The sequence below is a fragment of the Schistocerca piceifrons genome, chromosome 1 (assembly GCF_021461385.2).
Source record: "Schistocerca piceifrons isolate TAMUIC-IGC-003096 chromosome 1, iqSchPice1.1, whole genome shotgun sequence".
Classification (NCBI taxonomy): Eukaryota; Metazoa; Arthropoda; class Insecta; order Orthoptera; family Acrididae; genus Schistocerca; species Schistocerca piceifrons.
In genome coordinates, this window is record NC_060138.1 from 269,071,365 (window position 1) to 269,093,955 (window position 22,591).

The window sequence follows — 22,591 nt, forward strand, 5'->3', positions numbered from 1 at the left end:
GCTTACATTTATAATATCGTCTCATTTGTCAAGTCATACCTGTTAAACAATGACTGCACACTAAAATTCAATGGAGATATTCATAACTATGCAACAAGGCAGCAATCTGACCTACATATGATTCAGTCCAGAACTACTTGCTACCAAAAAAGTGTTTTAAATGTTGGGATAAAAATGTATAATAATTTACCCAATGAAATCAAAGCAACAAAGAACCCAAGAGCCTTCACACATAAGTTAAAAAAATATCTCTTGGACCATTGCTTTTATGCAGTTGATCATTTATTTGAAAGGGGTTAAAAATGTAAAAAATATGATAAATGTTCAATTAGGTCTGAAAATTATATACTGTGCGTGTCTATGAAATACACTGGACTACTTTACTATTACATTTGTATTGGCTGTTTGTATTTTACCATACAACATTTGCATTTACTGTTTTGTTAAAGATAGCTAACTTCCTCATTGCAAAATAATGTAAAAACAATTTATTAAATATTACCTGCAAATATGTTCCCTTGCCCTATCCAATATCGTATGTAAAACCTTACATCTCTTTGATTTGTATTAACTGTTTTGTTGAAGAAAGATAATTTCCTTGCTACAAAATAATGTAAACATCAATTTGTAAAAATTACTGTAAATAGCTCTCTTGACCTATCCAATATCATATGTACAGCTGTACAACACTATGATTGCCTGGATCAATAAAAATACAATACAATACAATACAATTTACTGTAAGCAGCTGACCACCATGATCTGACAGACCATTGAGAATTTCACTTACAATAATACTGCTACTTCTGTATCTGTACAGGAATATGTTGTCAATTAGGCTTTTACAAGTACTAATTGCTCAAGTACTATTGTAATTAGGTTAAACGATTCCATCAGGTGCTCTAGTACTCTTCTGCTGTTACGGTATTTATAGTTAAGAAGTTAATAATTTCTTGGTAATTAGGAAAATAATTTAGCGGGTGCATGTTCCGGGTGATGTAATGGGTGCACATACTATGGTTAACTACCGGTACCGTAGGAAAGTTCTGTACCTTAAAGTCAGTTTAAAAAAAAAGAGACTTGAAATTGCGCTTCTAGGTTTCGTTGCTGTGTGAGTGTGTGTGCCATCTTTTCGAGTGAAGATCATTGCAAAACCTCGCGATTACAGCGGCGTCCGGCAAAAACATAAACATGTGAAGTTATAGGAAGTGCCGTAACAGTTAATTCGTGTAGTCCTGTTAGTGAATATGGCTATTTACGGTATGTGCCCAAGCGTTCGTTCAGTGCTTATGCGGCTATAGAAAATTATAGCTGTTATCGCGTTTGTTAGTGGTATCACCAACCAGACTATGAGCAATGATTCCGATGTGTTGTTTTCTTGTGGCATGACAATACCTGACACATGTAATGTTTGACTCTACTCGTGGAGTCTCACAAAATGTAATGGTACCGTGTTAAATAAAAACTTTGTTCATATTTGAATGTTTGTTTTTAATTTTTGATTCTGAAATTTAAAAAAAAGAAAAAAAACCCTGTAATATCTGATTGTGGAAAACCTATAACAGTGGCCACTATTTCCAGTAATACGCACTAAAGCAGATGGCATATTTAGAGCATACTCCACCAATTATATGAAGTGACGTCGCGTTGACGCATTTTCCTTCATAGAAATAAATAGGTGAAGCTGATAGATATACTGCTGTTTCATTGCTTCCGAACGCTACGGTCGCAGGTTGGAATCCTGCCTCTGGCATGGATGTGTGTGATGTCCTTAGGTTATTTCAGGTTTAAGTAGTTCTAGGTGACTGATGACCTCACATGTTAAGTCCCATAGTGCTCAGAGCCATTTGAACCATTGCTTGTACTGGGGACACATCATTGAAAAGTGTGACCTGCAACTGTCTTGTATATATTTGTAATGACATCTGCTAAAATTTAGTAGTTGTAAAGCTCCCTTTCAAGCGAACTTTTAATATTTTAATTTAAAAGTAGTTTCTTAATTATTCCGCTTTTCTAATGGCCTGATAAATAAAAGAAACAACTGTGGGAAGAAAGGGTAACAATATTAAAATGCATTTGATGTGTCAATCATTGAAGAGGTTTTTGTATGTGGAAATTTGATTTCTTGTGACATTTGTGATTGTACAGATTCCTCAGCAAGCAAAATGTAACCATGCTCATATTTATGAAAGATTTATTTCTTAGTTTTCTATCAAAGGTATAGGAAGATAAACTGTACAGGAAAGATTTATGCCCTAGAGACAGAAAGGTGTGATATTAATAAAAGGTTTAAAGCTTGTCCTATTAATTTCAGTTTGTCTGATTGAGAAGTTATGTGCCTTTGAGTTCAGCCATAACTTGTTCATCATCATTTAGTTCTCTGGCAGTTGGATAATGCCATTGGTGCTCTGAACTCCAGAACTGCCACATTCCATTCTGAAAAATAATGCAAGTTGTCTCTAACCCAGTCCTATTTGTCAATCAGATTTTTGGAGATACTGTGTTACTTTCTTATGTACTGTAACACACTTTACTGAAAACCAATTTGTATTTTCATCGATATATTTGTTTCAGGTATTCTGACACTTTTTGTGGTACTTCTCAGTGCAGTAACCAGAGCATCTAAACTACGTGAGTTGTCTTTGTAGCATGCATGTGGTCATGTTTGTTTAAGATGATGCTACTACTGTTTCTGCACAGACCATTGCACAAACCATATTTGTTTTGCCCCAGTCTCATTAATAATGTATGAAACATCAATAAATATTCTTGAAACAACTGCCATGAGATAAACAAAATGTGTTATGTGCATCAGTAAGTGGCCATACTGAAATGAACTGCTTTATTATCAGTTGTTAATGGTTGTAATCACAATAATAAATAGACCTTCTGGAGAGCTCACAATGTTGATCCTAACATGAATTGTAGATTGGATTTCTGTTTTTCATTTCTGCACTGCTAAATTTTGTTATTGTGTAATGTACATGATAGAATAGTACCAATAAATGGCTGATATTTCTCTCTGGCCTAATAATCAATGATGGAAATTGATTTTACTGACAAAAGAGAGATAGGTGAGAGGGATCATTTAAACACATTTTCTCATTTGTCATAGTACTGTGAAATCAATGAAATTCCCTGTCCTATGTTTCTTGTTTTATGCTGACCCAAATATTTTGCATGTTTATTTACTTGCATGTTCTGTGAACAATGACTTCCTTCATTTATAGATGCATCTAGGGCTTATGCAATTTGGTTACTTTAGTTTCCCATTTTATTAGTGAATGAAATTCTCTATTTTCCACATTTACCTGGTTTTTCTACTATTTTCTGCGTTGAACTGTTGAGCTACATTGATCATTAATTTGCCAGATAAATGATACATCTGTAATATGTTCTAAACAGTATACCAGACTTGTGAGCTACATAATCATATTTAGTATGGTACTGCAAATTACAGGAGGGAACATATAGATCAAAATAAGGAATGAAATTAATTCGCCTGCAAATACTACTTCAGAGTGTTACAATGTCTATGAAGGAGTGCACTTGCGTATCTGTATGTGCGTGAAAGTTTGTGCTTGGACTAGAGGAAAGAATGACAGCTATTGCTATTTTATGAGCTGTTAGTTTTAGCAGTAGTCTTATTTGTTAATGGCTAAAGGAACTAACTTTTTATTTTCATTTTTTAATTTAAGAAACAGCTGCTCTCTGGCAAAGAAATCGTAAGAACAGAATAACACTTGTCATCAATCAGTTTGAGAGGAACAGGTTTGAAATTCCTATCAAGTCATCGAAGTGAAGAGTTTCCAAATTTTTTCCTAAATGACTTAAAGCTAAATGTTGATTTGAAAAGGACACTTCATTTTCCTAACTTGCCGTTGTTTTATCTGAAACTGAGCACCATGTCTAATAACCTCACAATTGACCAGTGGGTAAACCTTAATGTATCATGCTGAAAATGGAGTCTGTTTAACTATCACAAAGTAAACACTGAAAATGCAGCAATAAGAAGTGAGAGTTTAATGGCAATTTCAACAATTCTTATTCAGACTTTTTGTGTATTCTCTGGATCAACTGAGGTCAATTCTGAAATGGTTTCATAACAGGGCCACAGCCAATATTCTATCCTGTACTGGTCACGATGAGTGTGCACTATCTCTAACAACGTCATTGATGACAGGACATTTTTCCTCCCTGTATGATTCAATAATGTTTTAACCACTATACCTGGATGAGGTATCAGGCTTTGCATTGATGTAATCTGTCAACAACCTAGAACCTCTGTTACTAGTTTAGTTTCATTTCAGTATATCACAACTTTCAAGATCACTTAAAAAAGGCAGTAATAACATTTAAAAACAAAGGAAGGTAAGGCTTAATATACGTAAAATTGCAGCAGTTTTTCTAATGTAGTTTAGTGGAATCCTTGTGTCTCATGGACAAAGTAGGTGAATAAATATAACCACCATCAATTCACAATTTGGTTAATAATAATAATAATAATAATAATAATAATAATAATAATATTTTATTGTTGTTAAGCTTACAGAAGCAATAGACAATGTCAAAGTACAAAATATAAACAAAATTATATGCAGAAGTTATAAGTGCAATATTACAATAGTTTTATAAATAGTCAATAGACAAGAGATACAATATATAAAGTGAGGTAGTACAACCAAATAAATCAGAATATACCAGTGCAAAATACAGGAAAAAAGTCAGAATACAGAATACCAAGACAGGAAAACATATATACAAAGAAATGCTACATCAGATTGTAATAACTGCCCTTTGCAACAGGGCAGAGAAAAACAGATTTATGCTTATTACTGGCTTCTAACAAATAGGTAACTAGAACTGCTAATGAAATAATTAACATTATTACTAGCTACTAACAAATAGGTAATTAGAAATGGTAATGAAAAAATTAATATAGCATATCGGGAGCAGCCAAAGTTTAAAATATTATTTGTTTTTGACTGCAATCAAGAAATTCATCAAGGGAATAAAAAGGATGCTCGACCAGCCACTCATACAGTTTTGGCTTGATCTTTTCGATAGGACAATTGAATTTACAAAGAGCAAATTTATTGCAACATTTGGAACCTATTACATGATAGCTTTTTAAAGACTTAGTTAGACATTGAAAAGGTACATCAATGTGTTTCCTGTTTCTCGTATTATACGAATGTATATATTCTCTTAATTGCTGGTTTGGTAAATTGTTCATGGTGTGTAGAACAACAGGATATATATAGAGATTAACAACAGTCATAACTTTTAAGTTTCACAAACAATGGCTTGCTGGAATCTAGTCTACCAGAATCAGTGATAATTCTTACAACTTTTTTTTTTTTTGCAGTAGAAGAATATCATGTGCATGGCTACAGTTTCCCCATAATAGTAAACCGTAAGAAATAATGCTCTGAAAGAAGGCAAAATGTGCTGATCTAATATACTGATCTGATACACAACCTTTTAACCTTCTCAACAAATAGATTACTCTAGAAAGCCTAGCAGATATATAGTTAATATGGTAATTCCAATTAAGTTTACTATCTAAATATATACCAAGTAATTTAACATTTCTCAAAGTGGTAAGGATGACCTGACTAAATGGCAGATGAAACATCACTTAATAAGCCATCAATGGTTACAGAAACAAACACTCCAATGGAAATCTTTTCTCCTCATTTTGATGATAAATTAACGTATGACATTGTGTTGTACAATAATGTGCACATGAGGAACATTTATGGATAGCTTGGCACATCTCATGAAGAGAGCCACCTGCTGTGGGCTGCTAGCCTGCCACGTGTGGTCTGACCCAGCTGGGGCTGTCTACTTACTGGTCCACCAGCCTGCCTCAGTCTGGTGAACCTGTGGTGGCAATAGGCTGACCTGTTTAGCCTATCAATTGCAGCCGACCAATAACTTGCAAACAGTGACCAATCCCCGGCTGCAACAATCACTCCATGGGGTACATCTGTGTTTGCACTTCAGCGCCCATCTCTTCTACATCTGGAAGAGTCATAAAATTATATGTCCTGTGCGAGTGTGTAGGATAAACTGAGGCGACAAGAGCTATTTTGCTGTAGCTTGGCAGTCACACATAATTTTGGGTTTTTGTACAAAAGATGTAAGCAAACATAATCTTAAAAAAATACATTCTTTATAAACACACGTGTTTCTTGTAAGCTCTCTGCATCGGATTCAGCATGGAAAAATAATTCATTCCATCTTTAGTAACGCAAAACAAAAGTGTGCAATTTTATAGTACAGTTTGGATGAGAACCACACTAAATAATTGTTTGTAAGTAGAATGAATTCTTATTTCAAGCACTTGTAATCCTTTTCTCTGAAACAATAAGTCCTGCACAACTAAAATTTTCTTCCACTGCGGCAGTAGAAGCAGGAACAGCTAAGTTCCTGTGTGCCAACCTAAAAAGAGTTCAAAAGGTATGCTGTTGTAATTTGCACTAGGAAAGTAACACATCTGGGCCTTTGTTGTCTTTTTTTTCAGTCAGTATTTTATGCTACAATATATGGCCTTTTCTCGATGAATCTAAAATCACATCAATAAAATAATAAAGCTAAAAGAATCCCTAGTTGTATAACCACTTTGCACACACAAACCAAAATATCTTCTTATGAAATATTTCACAGTGAGGTCCTTGGATAAAAAGTTCTTCGTTAACTTGCTGCGTCAGATTCAGATCAACCCCTAAGCCCTCAGTGATGGAGGTTATATTCGGCTTTTTCCCTTGATTGTTATTTCAATGCTCTATGAAGGGGCAGTCTAAGAGCAAGTAAAACTATTCTTTAGCCAGAGGTTTTATGTGCTTAAAGGACATAACAAAATATGTGAAAAAAATGATGAAAATAATTTTTTTCATTCACTTTGGTGAATAATTTTTATAATTGCTAAACCCTTTTAGTTGATTTTATATTACAGTTAAAATATAATCAGTGGTGATAATTGTTACCGTTACTGTATAATGGTGATGCATCAAAAAGATAATGTACATGGTGGAGGTGGAATGATGAGGATGTCTGTAGGACATTGTGGAACCACAGGAGGGGAAAAGGGGGGGAGGGGAGGAAATAGGAACTAGTGTGATGGTGTAGTGCAGAATGTTTTGACTATCTATTTATAACCGAATCCCGCTCCAGCTACTGCCGGCTCTGGGTGCTGATGAGTCCTCTCCATTTGGCACGGTCCTCCCACCACTTTTCTTCCTCCACTTGCTGCCAGGTCACACCTCTCCTTTTTACAGATATTCTCACTCCCATTTTCCCCCGTGTTCTTGGGCGCCCTCTAGGTCTTTTCCCATCCATCTTTAGTTCTTCCTTAATTTTGGGGAGTCTCTGCCCATGCATCCTCTTAACATGCCCATAGCATCTTAATCTCTCTCTTTCAATTTCGTCTCTCATACTTTCTTGTTTAAGGTCCTTTCTAATCTCTACATTCCTTACTCTGTCCATTCTTGTTTTTCCCTTAACTGCTCTGAGAAATTTCATTTCCCCTACTTACAGTCTGCGCCAGTCCCTTTCTGTCATTGTCCATGTTTCTCCACCATAGGTAACAATAGGGATGTAATAATTCTTGTACATAAGGAGTTTTGCTCTTTCTGAAACTTCATTATTCCAAATCAGGTGTTTTATTGTTTGGTAGAAATTGCCTTGCTTCTGTAACCTCCTATTAATTTCGTTAGTTATCCTTCCATCCCTAGATATTTCACTCCCTAAATAAGTGAAACTTTCTACCACTTTGAGGGGTCCTTGTCTTATTTCGAAGTATTCAGAGTTCCCCAATGGTGTTCTAATTCTACAATTGTGTCCTCTGTTCATTGTCTTTATAATATTAATGTATCCATCTTCTATATCTATCTTCTTCATTTCTTCCCAGAGTCTTTCCCTGTCAACTGAGTCATATGCCTTTTCTATGTCTATAAAAACCATTATCACCCTTTTGTTATACTCCCAACTTTTTTCCATCAGTTGGCGGATAGAAAATATCAGGTCGATCGTGTTTCTTCCTTTCCTAAGCTCATGCTGTTCTTCACTCAGCTCCTTTTCTATCTTTTCACTTATTCGATTTCGATTTTTTTGACTGCAACTGGAAAAATGACTGTCTAATGACTGCTGCAAATTCTGCTGCCCATGGCCACAAAACCTCCCTTCTCCCTGAAGATACTTGCTGCTTTCCCTTCAGGGAACCTGTGTCCTCCCACCTCAGCATGTTTTGCTATACTTTGTTTCCTCCCTACCACTGATCCAGAGTTGCTAGTGTCCAGCAGCAGCATCCTCGTGCACTCTGCACCTGAATGCACTGAGCTCCACAATGCATATTCAAATGTCCGATCTCATCCAGCTGATCTTGATGAGTTCCATCATATATTTTGAGACATAGACATCCATGTAATACTTTTGTCAGAGACATGGCTCAAACCAAGTATTCCCATAAGCTGATAAATCTAGACAGTTATGTCTTCCTGAGAAACAAGAATTATAACAGACGAGGGGGTTGAGTTGGGACGTACATACACTCTGATTTATCAGCCTCTATGCTACACACACATCCAACAATAAAGAAGATAAACAAGTTGTATATACATTCATAGATATCAAATCCCCTGATATGTGTCCTCTGCAAACCTGGTGAAGTAGGCTGGTTTTCCTGCGTCGAAACTGCTTTTTCAAGTCTCAAATCGACCTATGAGCATATAGTTATAGCTGGTGACACTACAGTAGTCCTTCCAGTATGAAATTTAAGAGGATGCTTTCTTCTTCAAATGTGTCATTACTTGATCTTACCCATCATAGTCCCAAAGATATGTTTGCAACAAAGTCCCTAAACAGAGTTGTTCATATCTCTCAAATATCTGCACCTGGCAAGTCTGCCAGTGATATAATTCTCATGACATACTCGCTAGAATATCCCAGAAAGAAACAATGGCTGCTTATGTACCAAGGCTTGAAACACATTAATGTATCTCAGCTTGCTACTGAGGGCCAAGAAATAGTTTAAGGGGCTGTCTTCTATTCCCTTCTTATACATAAACTAAAACTCCATGCATTTAATAAAAAACTTACTCACCTATACGATGAATATGATCCCCTACATGCTGGAAATGTTAGAAGGAAACCCGCACCTTGGCTTGGCTAACTGAAGGACTAAATCAGCTCATGAATCCCAAAGCCTATGCACCTTTTCTATACAAAATTGTGTCCCACACTTGAAAATCACATTGCTTACAGGCAGAAGTGGAATAGAGTCAGTCAGAGAAATGCAAAACTCGGGCATCCCCATACATGAACCGACAACAGAAATAAACCAGCAGTCTTAGAGGGAAGTCTATGTGGTCTTGGTATAGGAAAATTAAAAACTGCAGCTGATCAAATTTTTTCAACTGGATGACTGAACTGACACTTCACATTATGGGCAACCATAAATGAAACAAGAGCTTCAGCAATAACTTCATGGGGGTAAACAACTGTAGCCACAAAAAAAGCCTATCTAAAGCATGTAACCTGCAATACCATCAAAAAAAGCCATCATGCCTATCAGATCAGCATCTACTGGACATGATGGCATCACAATCCAAATGGTGAAGCTTATTATTGGCCCACTACTGCCCATCCTCACATGTATCTTCAACCATGCCTTAACCAGGAGTGTCTCACCTGGGACCTAGGTACAGGGACTAGTTAAGCCGCTACCAAAAAAGGATGTTGCCGCAGCACCCTCTAATTTTCCCATTCTTCTTGCACCGTCCAAGGTCTTTAGTCCGCAACCAGCCACCCCTTAACATTAACCTTGCCAAATCCGTTCCTAACCATGCTGACCCTGCAACTGCAGGATAAAGACATAAATAAAAGAAGTAGCACTGTAGACACTCATTTTAATACTATTTTTCATATTAAAATAGTTATTTCTTTGGAAACTATGATGTGAAAAAGATGCAATATGTGTGAAACCCTGGTCCGATGTATAAGAGGGTCAGATGGCCCTATCAGATCAGGTTAAATAAAGAAATAAAATGAGTGTGAAAGATAAAGTAACCAGATTTGTACCACTGTTCTAAAATTTAAAAAAGTATATGCCACCATTAAAATGGGCATATCTAACCAGGTTTGTACTGGGTTTGAAATATATTGACAGCAGAAAAGAAGACATTATCCGTAATTAAGACACATTCACAGAGACAGGTAATATTAGTAGCAATCTCAGACTTTTGACAGATGATAAGTTTTGCTATAAGACACTATTATTCAATCAAAATTGAAATAACATACACTTATATATGTAGAAACATCAACTTAATACTGATATTGGCAGCTTATTCTTCATATAATGAAATATGAAATTTTGCATTTAATGAGATATTAAATTATAGTAGTGTTTGAGTACACAATTAAGATGTCGTAACTGAGAGTAAAAATAGTAGATGATGTAAATGGAATGATTACATAGGCTCAGCTAAAGTTTTTAAAAAAATGGCAAGCTATAGTGAAAAAGTGCATTTAGCATATGGAACAGTTATGTTGTGAAACACTTGGATGGTGTGTTCTTAGATGTTTCTTAAGTTTGTATGGGAATGATGCCAGGTTTCTCGAACATTTTCATGCATGTAATTATGTAATGATTGCTGTTTAGTGTATAAAATTGACTGATGGCCTTTGTATGTGATACTATGATCTATAAAGGATCACATTTCTCCCAAATGCAACCGATTAAATAACTTTTGAAAAGTATCTATTATGACTTTTAATGTCTCCTCGACCTATCTGAAATTGATATTGATACATCTGCTTGAAGAAAGATTTGATGTTAGGTGAAAAACCGCCTCATGGAAGAGGACTGTGGTTTACTTGTTAATAACTGTAATATAATGTGAATAGATAAAAATCTCACTTATCAGTTGGTGACAGGAGTGAACACAGAAAAATGTGGAAGTGTTTGAACTTTCATAACCAGTGACTTCTTCTTCTGGAAGAAAGATTGAAGGTAAGTGAAGATGGATGAAAGATAAGGACTGCCGAGGTTTAGGACCTGGGAAGAGTTATGGAAAAGTCACTCAGAACGCCGAGTGAGGGGAGACTTTCTGGATGGGGTGGAAGGAAAGCTAGTTGTTGGTACCTGCAATAGATGAGATTTGGAAATCTGAGAACTTTAAGATGGAAGATAACACAATAAGCAAGACAAAGATTACTGATAAAAAGAAAAGAGTCAATAAGAATCGAAAGCAGTGAAGTGTATTATGAGGAATAAGCAGTTCAGAAAATAAACAGTGAAAAATATAAAAGAATGAAGAAAAGAATAGTTACAGAAATGCTAAGACTTTTGAAATTAATGCAAAGTGGCAAGAACCAAGCACATTTTGTAAAGCCAGTTCCCACTTGCAGAGTTCTGAGAAACTGGCATCAGGACGGAGAATTCAGATGACGCGTGGTGAAACAGGTGCTGAGGTCATGAGTTTCATTTGGTAGAGCATGCTCTTTAACTGGATATTGTTTGTTGCCAGTACATAATCTACGTCTATGCCCATTCATCCTTACTGATCACTTGGTGATAGTCATACCATTGTAGCAGGTCAAACAGCATTTACATAACAGCTGGTACATAGTGTATCATTTTACAGGTGGCTCTCCTTTTGGTAGAACATGTTTGTCCAGTTACACAGTTGGTGTTGGTGGAGTTGTGAAGGTGCATCAAGCAAGTCTTGTAGTAGGGATGGTCACGGGAGGATTAGATAATTACAGCTATGAAGAATTTTTTTCCAATAGCTGCTTTGGCAGATAAAAGTTCTTACTCATATGATAGTAAAAATAAAGCTCCTCTTTCTCATCAAGACAAGCCAATCGGAACCAGTTGACCACCATGTCGTCCTCTGCCAGTGCCATCATTCGGATGAGGTATGGGGGTGCATGGGGTCAGCACACCACTTTTCCAGCTGTTGTTGGTTCTCTTGACCGTGGAGCTGCTACTTATTATTCAATTAGCTCCTCAGCTGGCATCACAAGGCTGAGTGCAACCCTTCCCATACCTTCACCAGGAAAACATCCATGACAGTACTGTGAATTAAACTCCTGTTCTCCACATAACAGCCAGACCTACTGACCACATATCTATGTAGGCAGACAACTCTTATGATAGAGCAAGTGGTATTTTAAGGAAAATTGAACTGTCTCCACATTACACATTTTGAGTGCCAGGATTTATTAAGCAAACATCATACATAGACAATATTTCCAAATTTTTATGAAATCACAGCATTTCCTTCATTACAAACACAAGAGCTGTTGGTTTACTCATCTTCATATTCAGCAACATATATCATATATTTTTCTGCCCCTGATGTTAGATTCAGACACAAGGCATGCTACACAGAGGCTATGTAAGAAATAGCTTGCTGGAGCCCTTAGCTTTGCTGAGGCTCCATCTTACTGCCTCTTCTATCAACATATGCACCTCATGGGCATCTGTCAATCTTTTTCTTTGTCTGTTGTGTGTAAATTGGTTATCGGTTTTAAATTATCACATATTTAGCAATTTTGTTTTAGTGTGGAAAGACAGATTAAAAGCTTTGGGTAAAACATTCTATGGAAGCCCATTCCTTAAAGGACTACAATCCTCTCACATATGAAAAAGTATTAAAATAAATACAATGTTAATATGCAGTCATTGGCTGAAATTACTCTTGTATCTCATATCGCAGTCCATATAAATTTTAACTTTTGCATATACAAATTTGTAATGTACTGTTATTTTCTACTTGCTTTTATTGTTTACAGAATTACTGTGAAATGTGCTCCAACATATTCCTGAACAAAGATATAAAAGGGGGGGGGGGCGGTGAACAAAAAAATGAAAACACCAAAAACACAACAATTACGATGCCTAATATGATGTAGGAAAACCTTTGGCATTTGAAACAGCTTACAGTCATCTCAGAATGGTAAAAACAGGTGCTGTATATGATTTTAAAGGGAATTTTATACCATTCTGCCTGCAGAAAAATGACAGCTTCAGCTAAAAATGATGGAGGTAGATAACTATCACATTCCCTTTTCTCTGAAGTAGGCCAGAAAGTCTCAATAATATTAAGATCTGCTGACTGGTTGCCAGGGGAGATATGACAAGTCATACTCATGCTCACAAAACCAGTCCTTGATGATGGGAACTGTGTGAATAGGAGCCCTGTTGTCAGGGAACACAGCCTCACGATTGGGGAACAGACATTATACCATGGAATGGACCTGATCAGCCAAAATAGTCCCAGAATTCTTGGCAGTAATGTGACTTTGCAGAGTAACCACATGGTCCATGGAATGCAATGATGTCGTTGCGCAGATCATAACCAAACCCCCACCATGTTTCTTTCTTGGCACCAAGCAGTCTGCATTGTAGGGTTGGGATAGTACCCACCAGATATAAACTGGGCCAGAAGTCAGAAACATGCTCCATAGGCCAGGTTTTATGACTTGGCATCACATAGTTTTGATTAGGTCATTTGCATCACTGATGTGTGGTTTTGGAATTCCAGCTTATGGATTTCCATTTGTGATGTTTTAGTGCTACGATTTGTGAGTGCGATATTTAGTTTTGCAATGACTTTTGCAGCTGTCATTCTCTTATTTGTCACAGAATCGTCTTCAATGACCATCTGTCACAATCACCCAACATGCGCTTTCATCCACATATACTGTCTCGTTAAAAATAGAGACTTATTTTCAATGTCATGGTTGCCACTTTATAATGTAATTTAAAAAATAATAATAAAAGTTTAGATATATGGAAATAATGAGAGAAATTTTCCAGCATGTCAGACTAGCACAGTAGGCTGAGCTATGTCTGTAATTTGTAATAACTCCAAAGTACACAGGTGGGCTTCTTGGGTTTTTATATATTGCATTACTACTTGGGATGATGATTCCAACAATTTTTCACTTGTGAAATAATAGTATATTCTTCCTTCTATGCACATCAAAATTACAAACTTTTTGCTTATTCTCACAACCAAAATGGTTCCCTCCTGCAGGTCTGGGGGTTAGAATAGGCCCGAGGTGTTCCTGCCTGTTGTAAGAGGTGACTAGAAGGGGTCGCACACGTTTTGGCCTTTATGTGATGGTCGCCCGTAGGGTTTGAACTCCATTCTTCAAAATTTTCCCAAAGAGCAAGCCAATTGGGGAAGGGCACCTTACATGGTGCATAGTGTCCATCATGCACTGAGACCTCTCACATCCTTCGTTGACGTGGATTTGCACTTCCGCTCATTCTCCAGCAGTTGGGTTAGGTCACCCTCCTGGGTGTGTTTTCCTCCATCCTCTGTGCAGTATCGCTTTCTGCGCTGTCAATGATAATGGACTTCTTAGCTCGTTGGCACCTGATATCCAGCACGGTAGCCAGTTGGTTGTGGTGGGGCCACTGTGTACCCTGTTGATTGTAGCCCCCTGACCACACAGGGATCGCTCTGCTGATGCCTGCGTCGTTAACTCCCCATGTATGCCAAGGAATAGATGCCTGTCACCCTGGGGCATCGGGACTCCTGGCAATGGCCATCATGCCAGGTTGCCTTTGCTGTGGCTGGGTGGTGCCTGAGAGGGAGCCCGTGGTCAGAGTGGGGGGCATCAGAGCAGAAGCATATGCCATGAAGCATAGTACGTCATCTGTTGCTAGTGGTCAAACACCAGCAATCTCTAAGCGGTCAAGGTCTAACTTCAATGCTAAGAAATATGACTATAAGTGACATCTCCATGTCATCTTCAACCAGATCTGGTGCAATAGCATCTTTCCATTGCAATGGTCGGAGAGCACCATCATTCTGGTGCTCAAACCTGGTCAAAACCAGCTTGATGTGGGTAGCTACCAACCCATCAGCCTCACCAACTTTCTTTGTAAGCTGCTGGAACATATGGTGTGTCGACAGTTGGGTTGGGTCGGGTCCTGGAGTCATGTGGCCTACTGGCTCCATGTCAGGGCGGCTTCCGCCAGGGTTGCTCTACCACTGATAATCTTGTGTCCCTCAAGTCTACCATCCAAAGAGCCTTTTCAGACATCAACATCTGGTTGCCATCTTTTTTGACTTACGTAAAGCATATGACATGACCTGGAGACATCATATTCTTGCCACATTGTATGAGTGGGGTCTCCGGGGGCCACTCCCAATTTTTATTCAAAACTTCCTGTCGTTCCATACTTTCCATGTCCAAGCCAGTGCCTCCCATAGTTCCCCCCATATCCTGGAGAATGGCATTCCGCAGGACTCTGTATTGAGTATCTCTCCATTTTTAGTGGCTATTAATGGTTTAGCAGCAGCTGTAGGGCCGTTGGTCTATCCTTCTCTGTATGTGGATGACTTCTGCATTTCGTACTGCTCCTCCAGTACTGGTGTTGGTGAGTGGTGCCTACAGGGAACCATTCACAGGGTGCAGTCATGGGCTCTAGCCCACAGCTTCCAGTTTTCAGCTGCCTAGTCATGTGTCATACATTTCTGTCGGTGTTGCACCATTCATCCAGAACCAGAACTTTACCTTAAAGATGATATACTCACTGTAGTGGAGAAATATCAATTCTTAGGACCGGTTTTCGATGCCCAATTGACTTGGCTACTTCACGTTCGTCAGCTTAAGCAGAAATGCTGGCAGCACCTCAATGCCCTCCGCTGCCTGAGCAAAACCAACTGGGGTGCTGATTGCTCTACGCTGCTGCAGCTCTACAGAGTCCTTGTTTAATCCTTTCTTGACTATGGGAGTATGGTTTATGCTTTGGCAGCGCGCTCAGCATTGCGTTTACTCGAACCAGTGCACTACTGTGGTGGTGTTTGTCTAGAGATGGGAGCTTTTTGAATGAGTCTGGTGACCAGTGTCCTGGAGGAGGCTGGAGTCACTCCATTGAAGGTTAGGCCAGTTACATTGCACACATTTGTAGTTCTCCTGTGCATCCAGATTACCGTCTCCTTTTCCCAACCATGGTGGTTCACCTTCCACATCAGTGGCCCCAGTCAGGGCTTACAATTGCAGTTTGCGCTGGAGTCCTTCCCATTACTACCTCTCCTTGAGGTCCATTCAGGTACACCGCCATTGTGTACACCTAGGCCACAGATTCTTGTGGACCTTTCGCATGCCCCTAAGGAATCCACTAATCCTGCAGCTCTCCACTATCACTTCCTCCCGATTGTCGACATGTACCGGGGCCATGAAGTGGTTTAAACCGATGGCTCTGTGGCTGAGGATCACGTAGTCTTTGTGTATGTTCATGGAGGACATATTGAACAGCACTCCTTAGCAGATGGCTGCAGTGAAAACACTGCGGAGCTAGTGGCCATATCTCGTGCTCTTGAACACATCTGCTCATGCGCTGGCAAGTTATTTCTCCTGTGTACTGACTCCTTGAGCAGCCTACAAGCTATCAACCAGTACTACCTTCACCATCCTTTGGTAGCATCCATTCAGGAGTCCATCTATGCCCTGGAACAGTCCCGTCGTGCAGTAGTGTTTGTGTGGACCCCAGGACATGTCGGAATGCCAGGCAACGAACTTGCCGACAGGCTGGCCAAACAAGTTATGCGGAAACCACTTCTAGAGATGAGCATCTCTGAAACTGACCTGCATTCCATCTTAACACCGCAGGGTGTTTTGACTTTGGGAGATGGAATGGCATAACAGTACGCACAACAAACTACATGTCATTAAGGAGACTACGAATGTGTGGAAGTCTGCCGTATGGTCCTCTTGCAGGGAATCAGTTGTCTTCTGCTGTCTCTGCATTGGCCACATGTGGCTAATGCTTGTTTACCTCCTCCATCATGAGGACCCACCTTGGTGTTGCTATGGCTCACAAATGACAAGTCTTCCAGCTCTTGCTGGACTGCCCACTTTTAGCCACTCTGCGGCTGACTTTTAACTTTCCCAGCACCCTGCCTTTGGTGTTGAGCTACAATTCCTCAACAGCACCTTTAGTTTTGCATTTTATTTGTGAGTGTATGTTTTATCATTTGATCTAAGTTTTAGCACTTGTCCTTTGTCCCTCTGTGTCCTCCACCTCAGTGCTTTTAGGCTGGGGGTTTCAATGTGTTGCGGAGTGGCTGGCTTCTCCTTTTTATTCTCATGGTCGGCCAGCCTTGGTAATCTGCTCTCTTGTTTTGATCTCTTCTGCATGTTTCTTGTGTGTCTCTGTGGTTTTCTTATCTGATTTTGTCCATTTTAGTGTTTGTTGCCCTTCTGTCATTCTTGTGGTTTTCTCCTTTCTTACAGTTGTGTTTGGTGTGTCTCAGTTATTTTACTCCCACCCTTGTGGAATTATTTTAATTGGAACAAGGGACCAATGACCTAGCAGTTTGGTCCCTCCCCCCTCTTTTAAACCAATCAACCAAATGGCTACCACCAATTACACTCTAAGATAATGTGCATCTACTTTCATTAATTAACAGAGAGCGAGTCCTTCCTCTTACTGAGGAACAGGAAAAACATCTTATGTTTTTTAACATTTGAAAATAAAAATACATGACAGTAGGTGTAGGCTCTATGTTGGGCTACCGCTTCACATTTTCATTTTGAAGAAAATGAAAACATAAAAGCAAGAAAAGCAAAAGGTACAGCACACAGATTATGATTCAGCAGATGATATTTGCCCCTCTTTCCCTGTATGGGGTATAAATCTTCGATATGGTGCCTCTTGAAACACCAAACACATTTGCTACCTTTGTTTTGGAAGGATCCACTATACAAACAGAAAGGTTTGCCCACATTTGAATTTGTTTAGCTTCAACATAATGCACTCACATTTACACAGAATACCATTCTGACCACAACTGACACTTGCAACACATTTACAGTGTTGCACAGACACCTTTTATGGTTAAATACAACAGCACCACGTGCAGGCTTGGCTAACAACTGCATTTATGTTCAAGCATGCATTTCTCATAGTGTTTCTGTATTTTTGTCCAATCTTTGTACATCACTTGCTACATGTACATAAGACTTTTAACATGTGGCTGGGAAACATATGCTTTAGGACATGGTCCTTTTGCATTTGTCTCAGTTGAAAGAAACATAGATTTACTCAAAAGCAGCAGAACTGTATGTGGTCTATATGTCTATATGTTGACATCTTATAGCCAAAGTTATTGGCTCCCCAAACAGTGCAACTACATAAATCAGCATGTTTCATGAGCTTATCAGCTTTGTGAACTGGAGCTGGTAAAATATCTGCCATACTCATTTAACCTGGTTCTGTGCAATTGTTGATTACTAAAAGTAAATAAAGATGACATTGGTATGAAACCTGAGCATCCTACCTCACACCTGATGAGGTGTTCAGTGTTTAAAACCACTTTGGCAATGTGAAGCAGCTCAAAACAATGTGTATTTCTTCAGTGCCTACATGGCCTTATGAGTAATACTCATACATTTGCAGTATGATGCTATTATTGGCATTTCGTGTCCTGTACAGTATCTGATCGATAGTATCTGAGCACACCTATGTAATGTGAAATTGAACAATAGATGCCATGAGAGGCGGACCTGCCAGTATGAAAGGAGGTGGGAAGTATTTTCTTGCCAACAGAGAATCAGGAATAACAGAATGGGTTGGTCAGGAGAGCACAGTGACTTTAAACATTAACTAGTCATTGGATGTCACCTGGGTAACAAATCCGTCAGAGGCACTTCAAGCCTTGTAAAGCTGCCCAAGAAGACTGTTGGTAATGTGATTGTGAAGTGGGAAAACAAACAAACAGCCATAGTTAAAACAAGACCAGGCAGACCTAATGTACTGGCACACAGGAACCATCAACCATTGTAATGGATGGTTGTGAAAGACTGGATGAAATCAGCTGAAGGAATAACTCATGATTTTCAAACTCCTACCAGCAATCCATCTAGCACACTGACAGCGCATAAAGAATTAAAAAGATTGGGTTATGATGTCCAAGCAGCTCCTCATAAGCCTTACGTTTCTGTAATCAGTGCTTTGCAACATTACACTTAAGAAAATGCTAAATGCAGAAGGATATGAATACATTTTACAGCATTGTGTACTGCCTATAGTAGGGCAACACTTCATAGATGATGATTGTCTGTATCAGTGTGATAATGCACCTGTCATCAAGCACCATCTCTATGGCTTTAGTTTGTATACGATAACATTCCTTAAATGAACTGACACGCCCAAAATCCCAATCTGAACCAAGTGGAACACCTTTGGGATGAGTTGGAATGCCAGCTTCCCTCCACATCCCACTATCCAAAATCCTTACTTTCTCTGGTTTTGGCTGTCGAGGGAGAATGGGCTGCCATTCTTCCACAGACATTCAGATTTCTCATTGAAAGTGTCCCCAGCAGAGAGGAAACCACCAAAAAGACAAAGGTTTGATACACCTCATATTAATGTCCACTAATTGGTATCTAGAGACTTTTGATAAGATAGTGTATATACATAACCCACATGGTTCACATATTTTTAATAGTACCATATGGCCTACTGTACTTTCACATCACTATACTTCTACACATCATACTGATTCTCATTGTTTGGCACCAACCATTCTATACACAAGGGTGGTTTGAAAAGTTCTCACAATCACCACGAGCGGTCATGGTTAGCGCAACAAGTTGTTCACGTGATATTCATTGGACTGTTGCCTGTAAATATGTACTGAACCAGTGCTCTTGGAAGAGAGCTATGGCGGTGATGTGGCTGTGTTGTTGTTCCTGCATAGTGAATTGTGAAGATGGAAAAAAATTGAAATTCAAGCAGTGATTAAGTACTTCGTAAAGGAAGGTATGAAAGCAAAGGACATTCATGCTGATTTCCAGAATACACTGGGGGCTGTGCACCTTCATATTCAACTGTTGCCAAGTGGACAAATGAATTTAAATTTGGTTGGGAGAGCTTAGATGGTGATCCGCACAGTGGTAGGCCAAGATGTGTCACTACTCCTAAAATCATTGCAAAAGTGCACAAAATGATTATGGAGGATTGCCAGTTGAAAGTGTGTGAAATTGCTCATGCTTACCAGATGTCATCTGAAAGGGTATATCACATTTTAGTGGAAGAATTAGAAATGAAAAAATTATCTGCAAGATGGGTTTCGCGACTCTTGACACCCGCCTGCACACATGTGCCATTGCCATGGCAAAATTACGCAAACTAAGGTATGAATTGTTACCATACCTGGCTTATTCATCTGATATTACCCCATCAGACTTCCATCTCTTCCCAAAACTGAAAATTTTTCTTGGTGGCGAAGATTCACTTCAAACGAAGAATTGATAGCCGGAATTGACAATTGTTTTGCAGGCCTGGAGGAAACTCATTTTTGAGATGGGGTCAAGGCACTGGAGAATCGATTGAGCAAGTGCATTAATCTACAAGGAGACTACATTGAAAAATAAAAAAAGTTTCAGTGATGTATGTATGTTTTTTCTGTTCCGTTCCAAGAACTTTTCAAACCAACCTAGTATTTATCTAAAATTTTCAAAATGAAGTCATTTACGCAGACATGTTTTCCAGCTGCAGATGAGGTGGTAATTCTTATAATAAGCCAAAAAGATGATCATCACTCAGAAATGGCTAATAATCTCAGAAAATTACTCCAATCTGAGGAGGTTAGTATATAACACTATTGTGAGCAAATGTTGCTAATATTGTGCACAGAAGGTGAAATTATGAAGATTAATATATTTTTCTTAACAGCCCAAATTAAAAATCCATCTGATGCACGAAGACTTTGACCATCCTGGAGCATGGACAATTATTCCAGTTTTGAAAGAGTGAGTACTTCCGCTTGTTATTTTAAATAGAAAACAATGTTTTTAAATGTGATAGTGCTCTTGTAAAAGAGAACTTGAGTCAGGTGCAAAAATCAGAAGCAAAATCCAGTCAATTAACATCAGTGTGTAATTGTACATTGTGCTGTATTATTAATTTATGTATTGTCATTGACATGAATGTTTTGCATGATTCAGTCATAAATATGACACAGTTGTCTTGTAATGCAGTGAGCTGTATTATACTAATTGTTTTGCAACAAACACTAAATGTAATGTGTTAGCAATAATTTTTGCAGTTCAGAGAGAAAGTAACAGTGATAATGATACTGACTATAATTTGTATTCCATCATGGTAAACATAATATTAGCAAAGGGGAATGGGTAGACTGCCTGTATACACAAAAAAAGGAATCAAGTTCCAGGCCATAGACATTAATAAGTACTGCACTGAACTTCTCTTTGAATATTGCACTTCAATAATAAACTTTAAAACACGGAAGTTAGAGGTTCTGACAGTGTACAGGCCTCAACATGAAATGCTTTAAATTTCATTAAGTAACTTGAGCGGGTACTAACAATGATCAGTAAAAATAAGTGGTAAGTAATTGTGCCGTGGAAATTTCAATATCGATTTAATCTCAGATAATTCTGATCTAACCATGATGGTCAAATGACACCAATAAGACATCCCCCCCCCCCTTCCCCACCAGGTTTAGTGAAGAGAGAAGTACAGTTTCACAGAGATATAAATGCTGGTTGGCTCGTTTCACTATTCAGAGAATATGAAGTTACTGAACAATGTCATCATAAATAATAAAACTGTTGACTAGGCCTATACACTAAAAGTTCAAAATACCAAGGAAAAAACAAAGGTATTTTAGAACACAAAAGGCACTTTATATTCAACTCCTTGACGACAATAGCAGCAAAACAGGTGCTATTAAAATCAGATCATTGGCCAAGAAATTCATTGAATTCTAACAGTGGCTGAAAACACAAGAACAAAAAAATGGCGCATCTGAAACAGATCAGCTAAAGTTACGTAAATGGGTATTGTATACCTGACCAGCAGCAATCTTTTTTGCCAAATTAACCATTAAAGAGATGAAAAAAATTGTTAGGTTAGTGGAGAACAGTAACTCTTCTAGTCATGGTGATATTTTAGCCAAAATACTGAAACCTTGTGCTGACTTGGCAGTGCCCAACTTGGGCTACCTTTTTAAACAATGGATAAGTCAAGCTGTATTTCCTGTAAGGCTAAATTACACAATAATAATATCCCTTCCCAAAAGAGGAGGTAAGCAAGTAACCTCTTATTTTAGACCCATATCCTTCTTTCTGTATTTTCAAAATATTTTGTGAAGGCAGTTTACAACAAAAAGCAATATAACATCTCAGAGATTCTGTCCTGGCAGAACTAAATGAGAAGAGTTAATCTGTGGGCAGTTTCTATGATCTTGTCAAGGCATTTGATTCTACTCAGGAAATTAAAATGGAACAGAATTCCTTGGATGTAGTGTTATCTTAAAAATAGAAAGCAGAGGGGTCACATTTACAAATGATACTTTAGTAATCCCGTCTACTGCTGAAATGGAAGAGTGGATGTATCAGTGTGTGTAACATCACCCACATCCAGCGAGGATGCCTGCGATGGGAACATGGCCAATGTCAAAGACCAGTTACATGAACTTCTGCAATGGACAAATATAAGGCAACCTGATGATGATGATATCTTCCTCAGTTGCTATTATTCAACTTGCCTGCACCCATTGACTCTGACCCCATGGCTACTTACTGTGCGCGT

At 38.5% G+C, this 22,591-nt stretch overlaps 1 protein-coding gene across 2 annotated transcripts in view; it reads left to right on the plus strand.

Moving 5' to 3' along the window:
* Positions 1-1,140: 1,140 nt before the first annotated feature.
* The window catches only part of LOC124787780 (beta-1,3-glucosyltransferase), a 117,390-nt gene continuing 95,939 nt past the window's right edge, over positions 1,141-22,591 (plus strand). Inside the window, exons 1-4 of one of the 2 annotated variants that reach the window (XM_047254681.1) lie at positions 1,141-1,260; positions 2,575-2,631; positions 20,528-20,622; positions 20,711-20,787. In XM_047254681.1, the coding sequence (XP_047110637.1) occupies positions 1,248-1,260; positions 2,575-2,631; positions 20,528-20,622; positions 20,711-20,787 (242 nt within the window). In that variant the 5' untranslated portion in view covers positions 1,141-1,247. The remainder of the gene's footprint in view (positions 1,261-2,574; positions 2,632-20,527; positions 20,623-20,710; positions 20,788-22,591) is intronic. The other variant, XM_047254688.1, reaches the window with a different exon arrangement.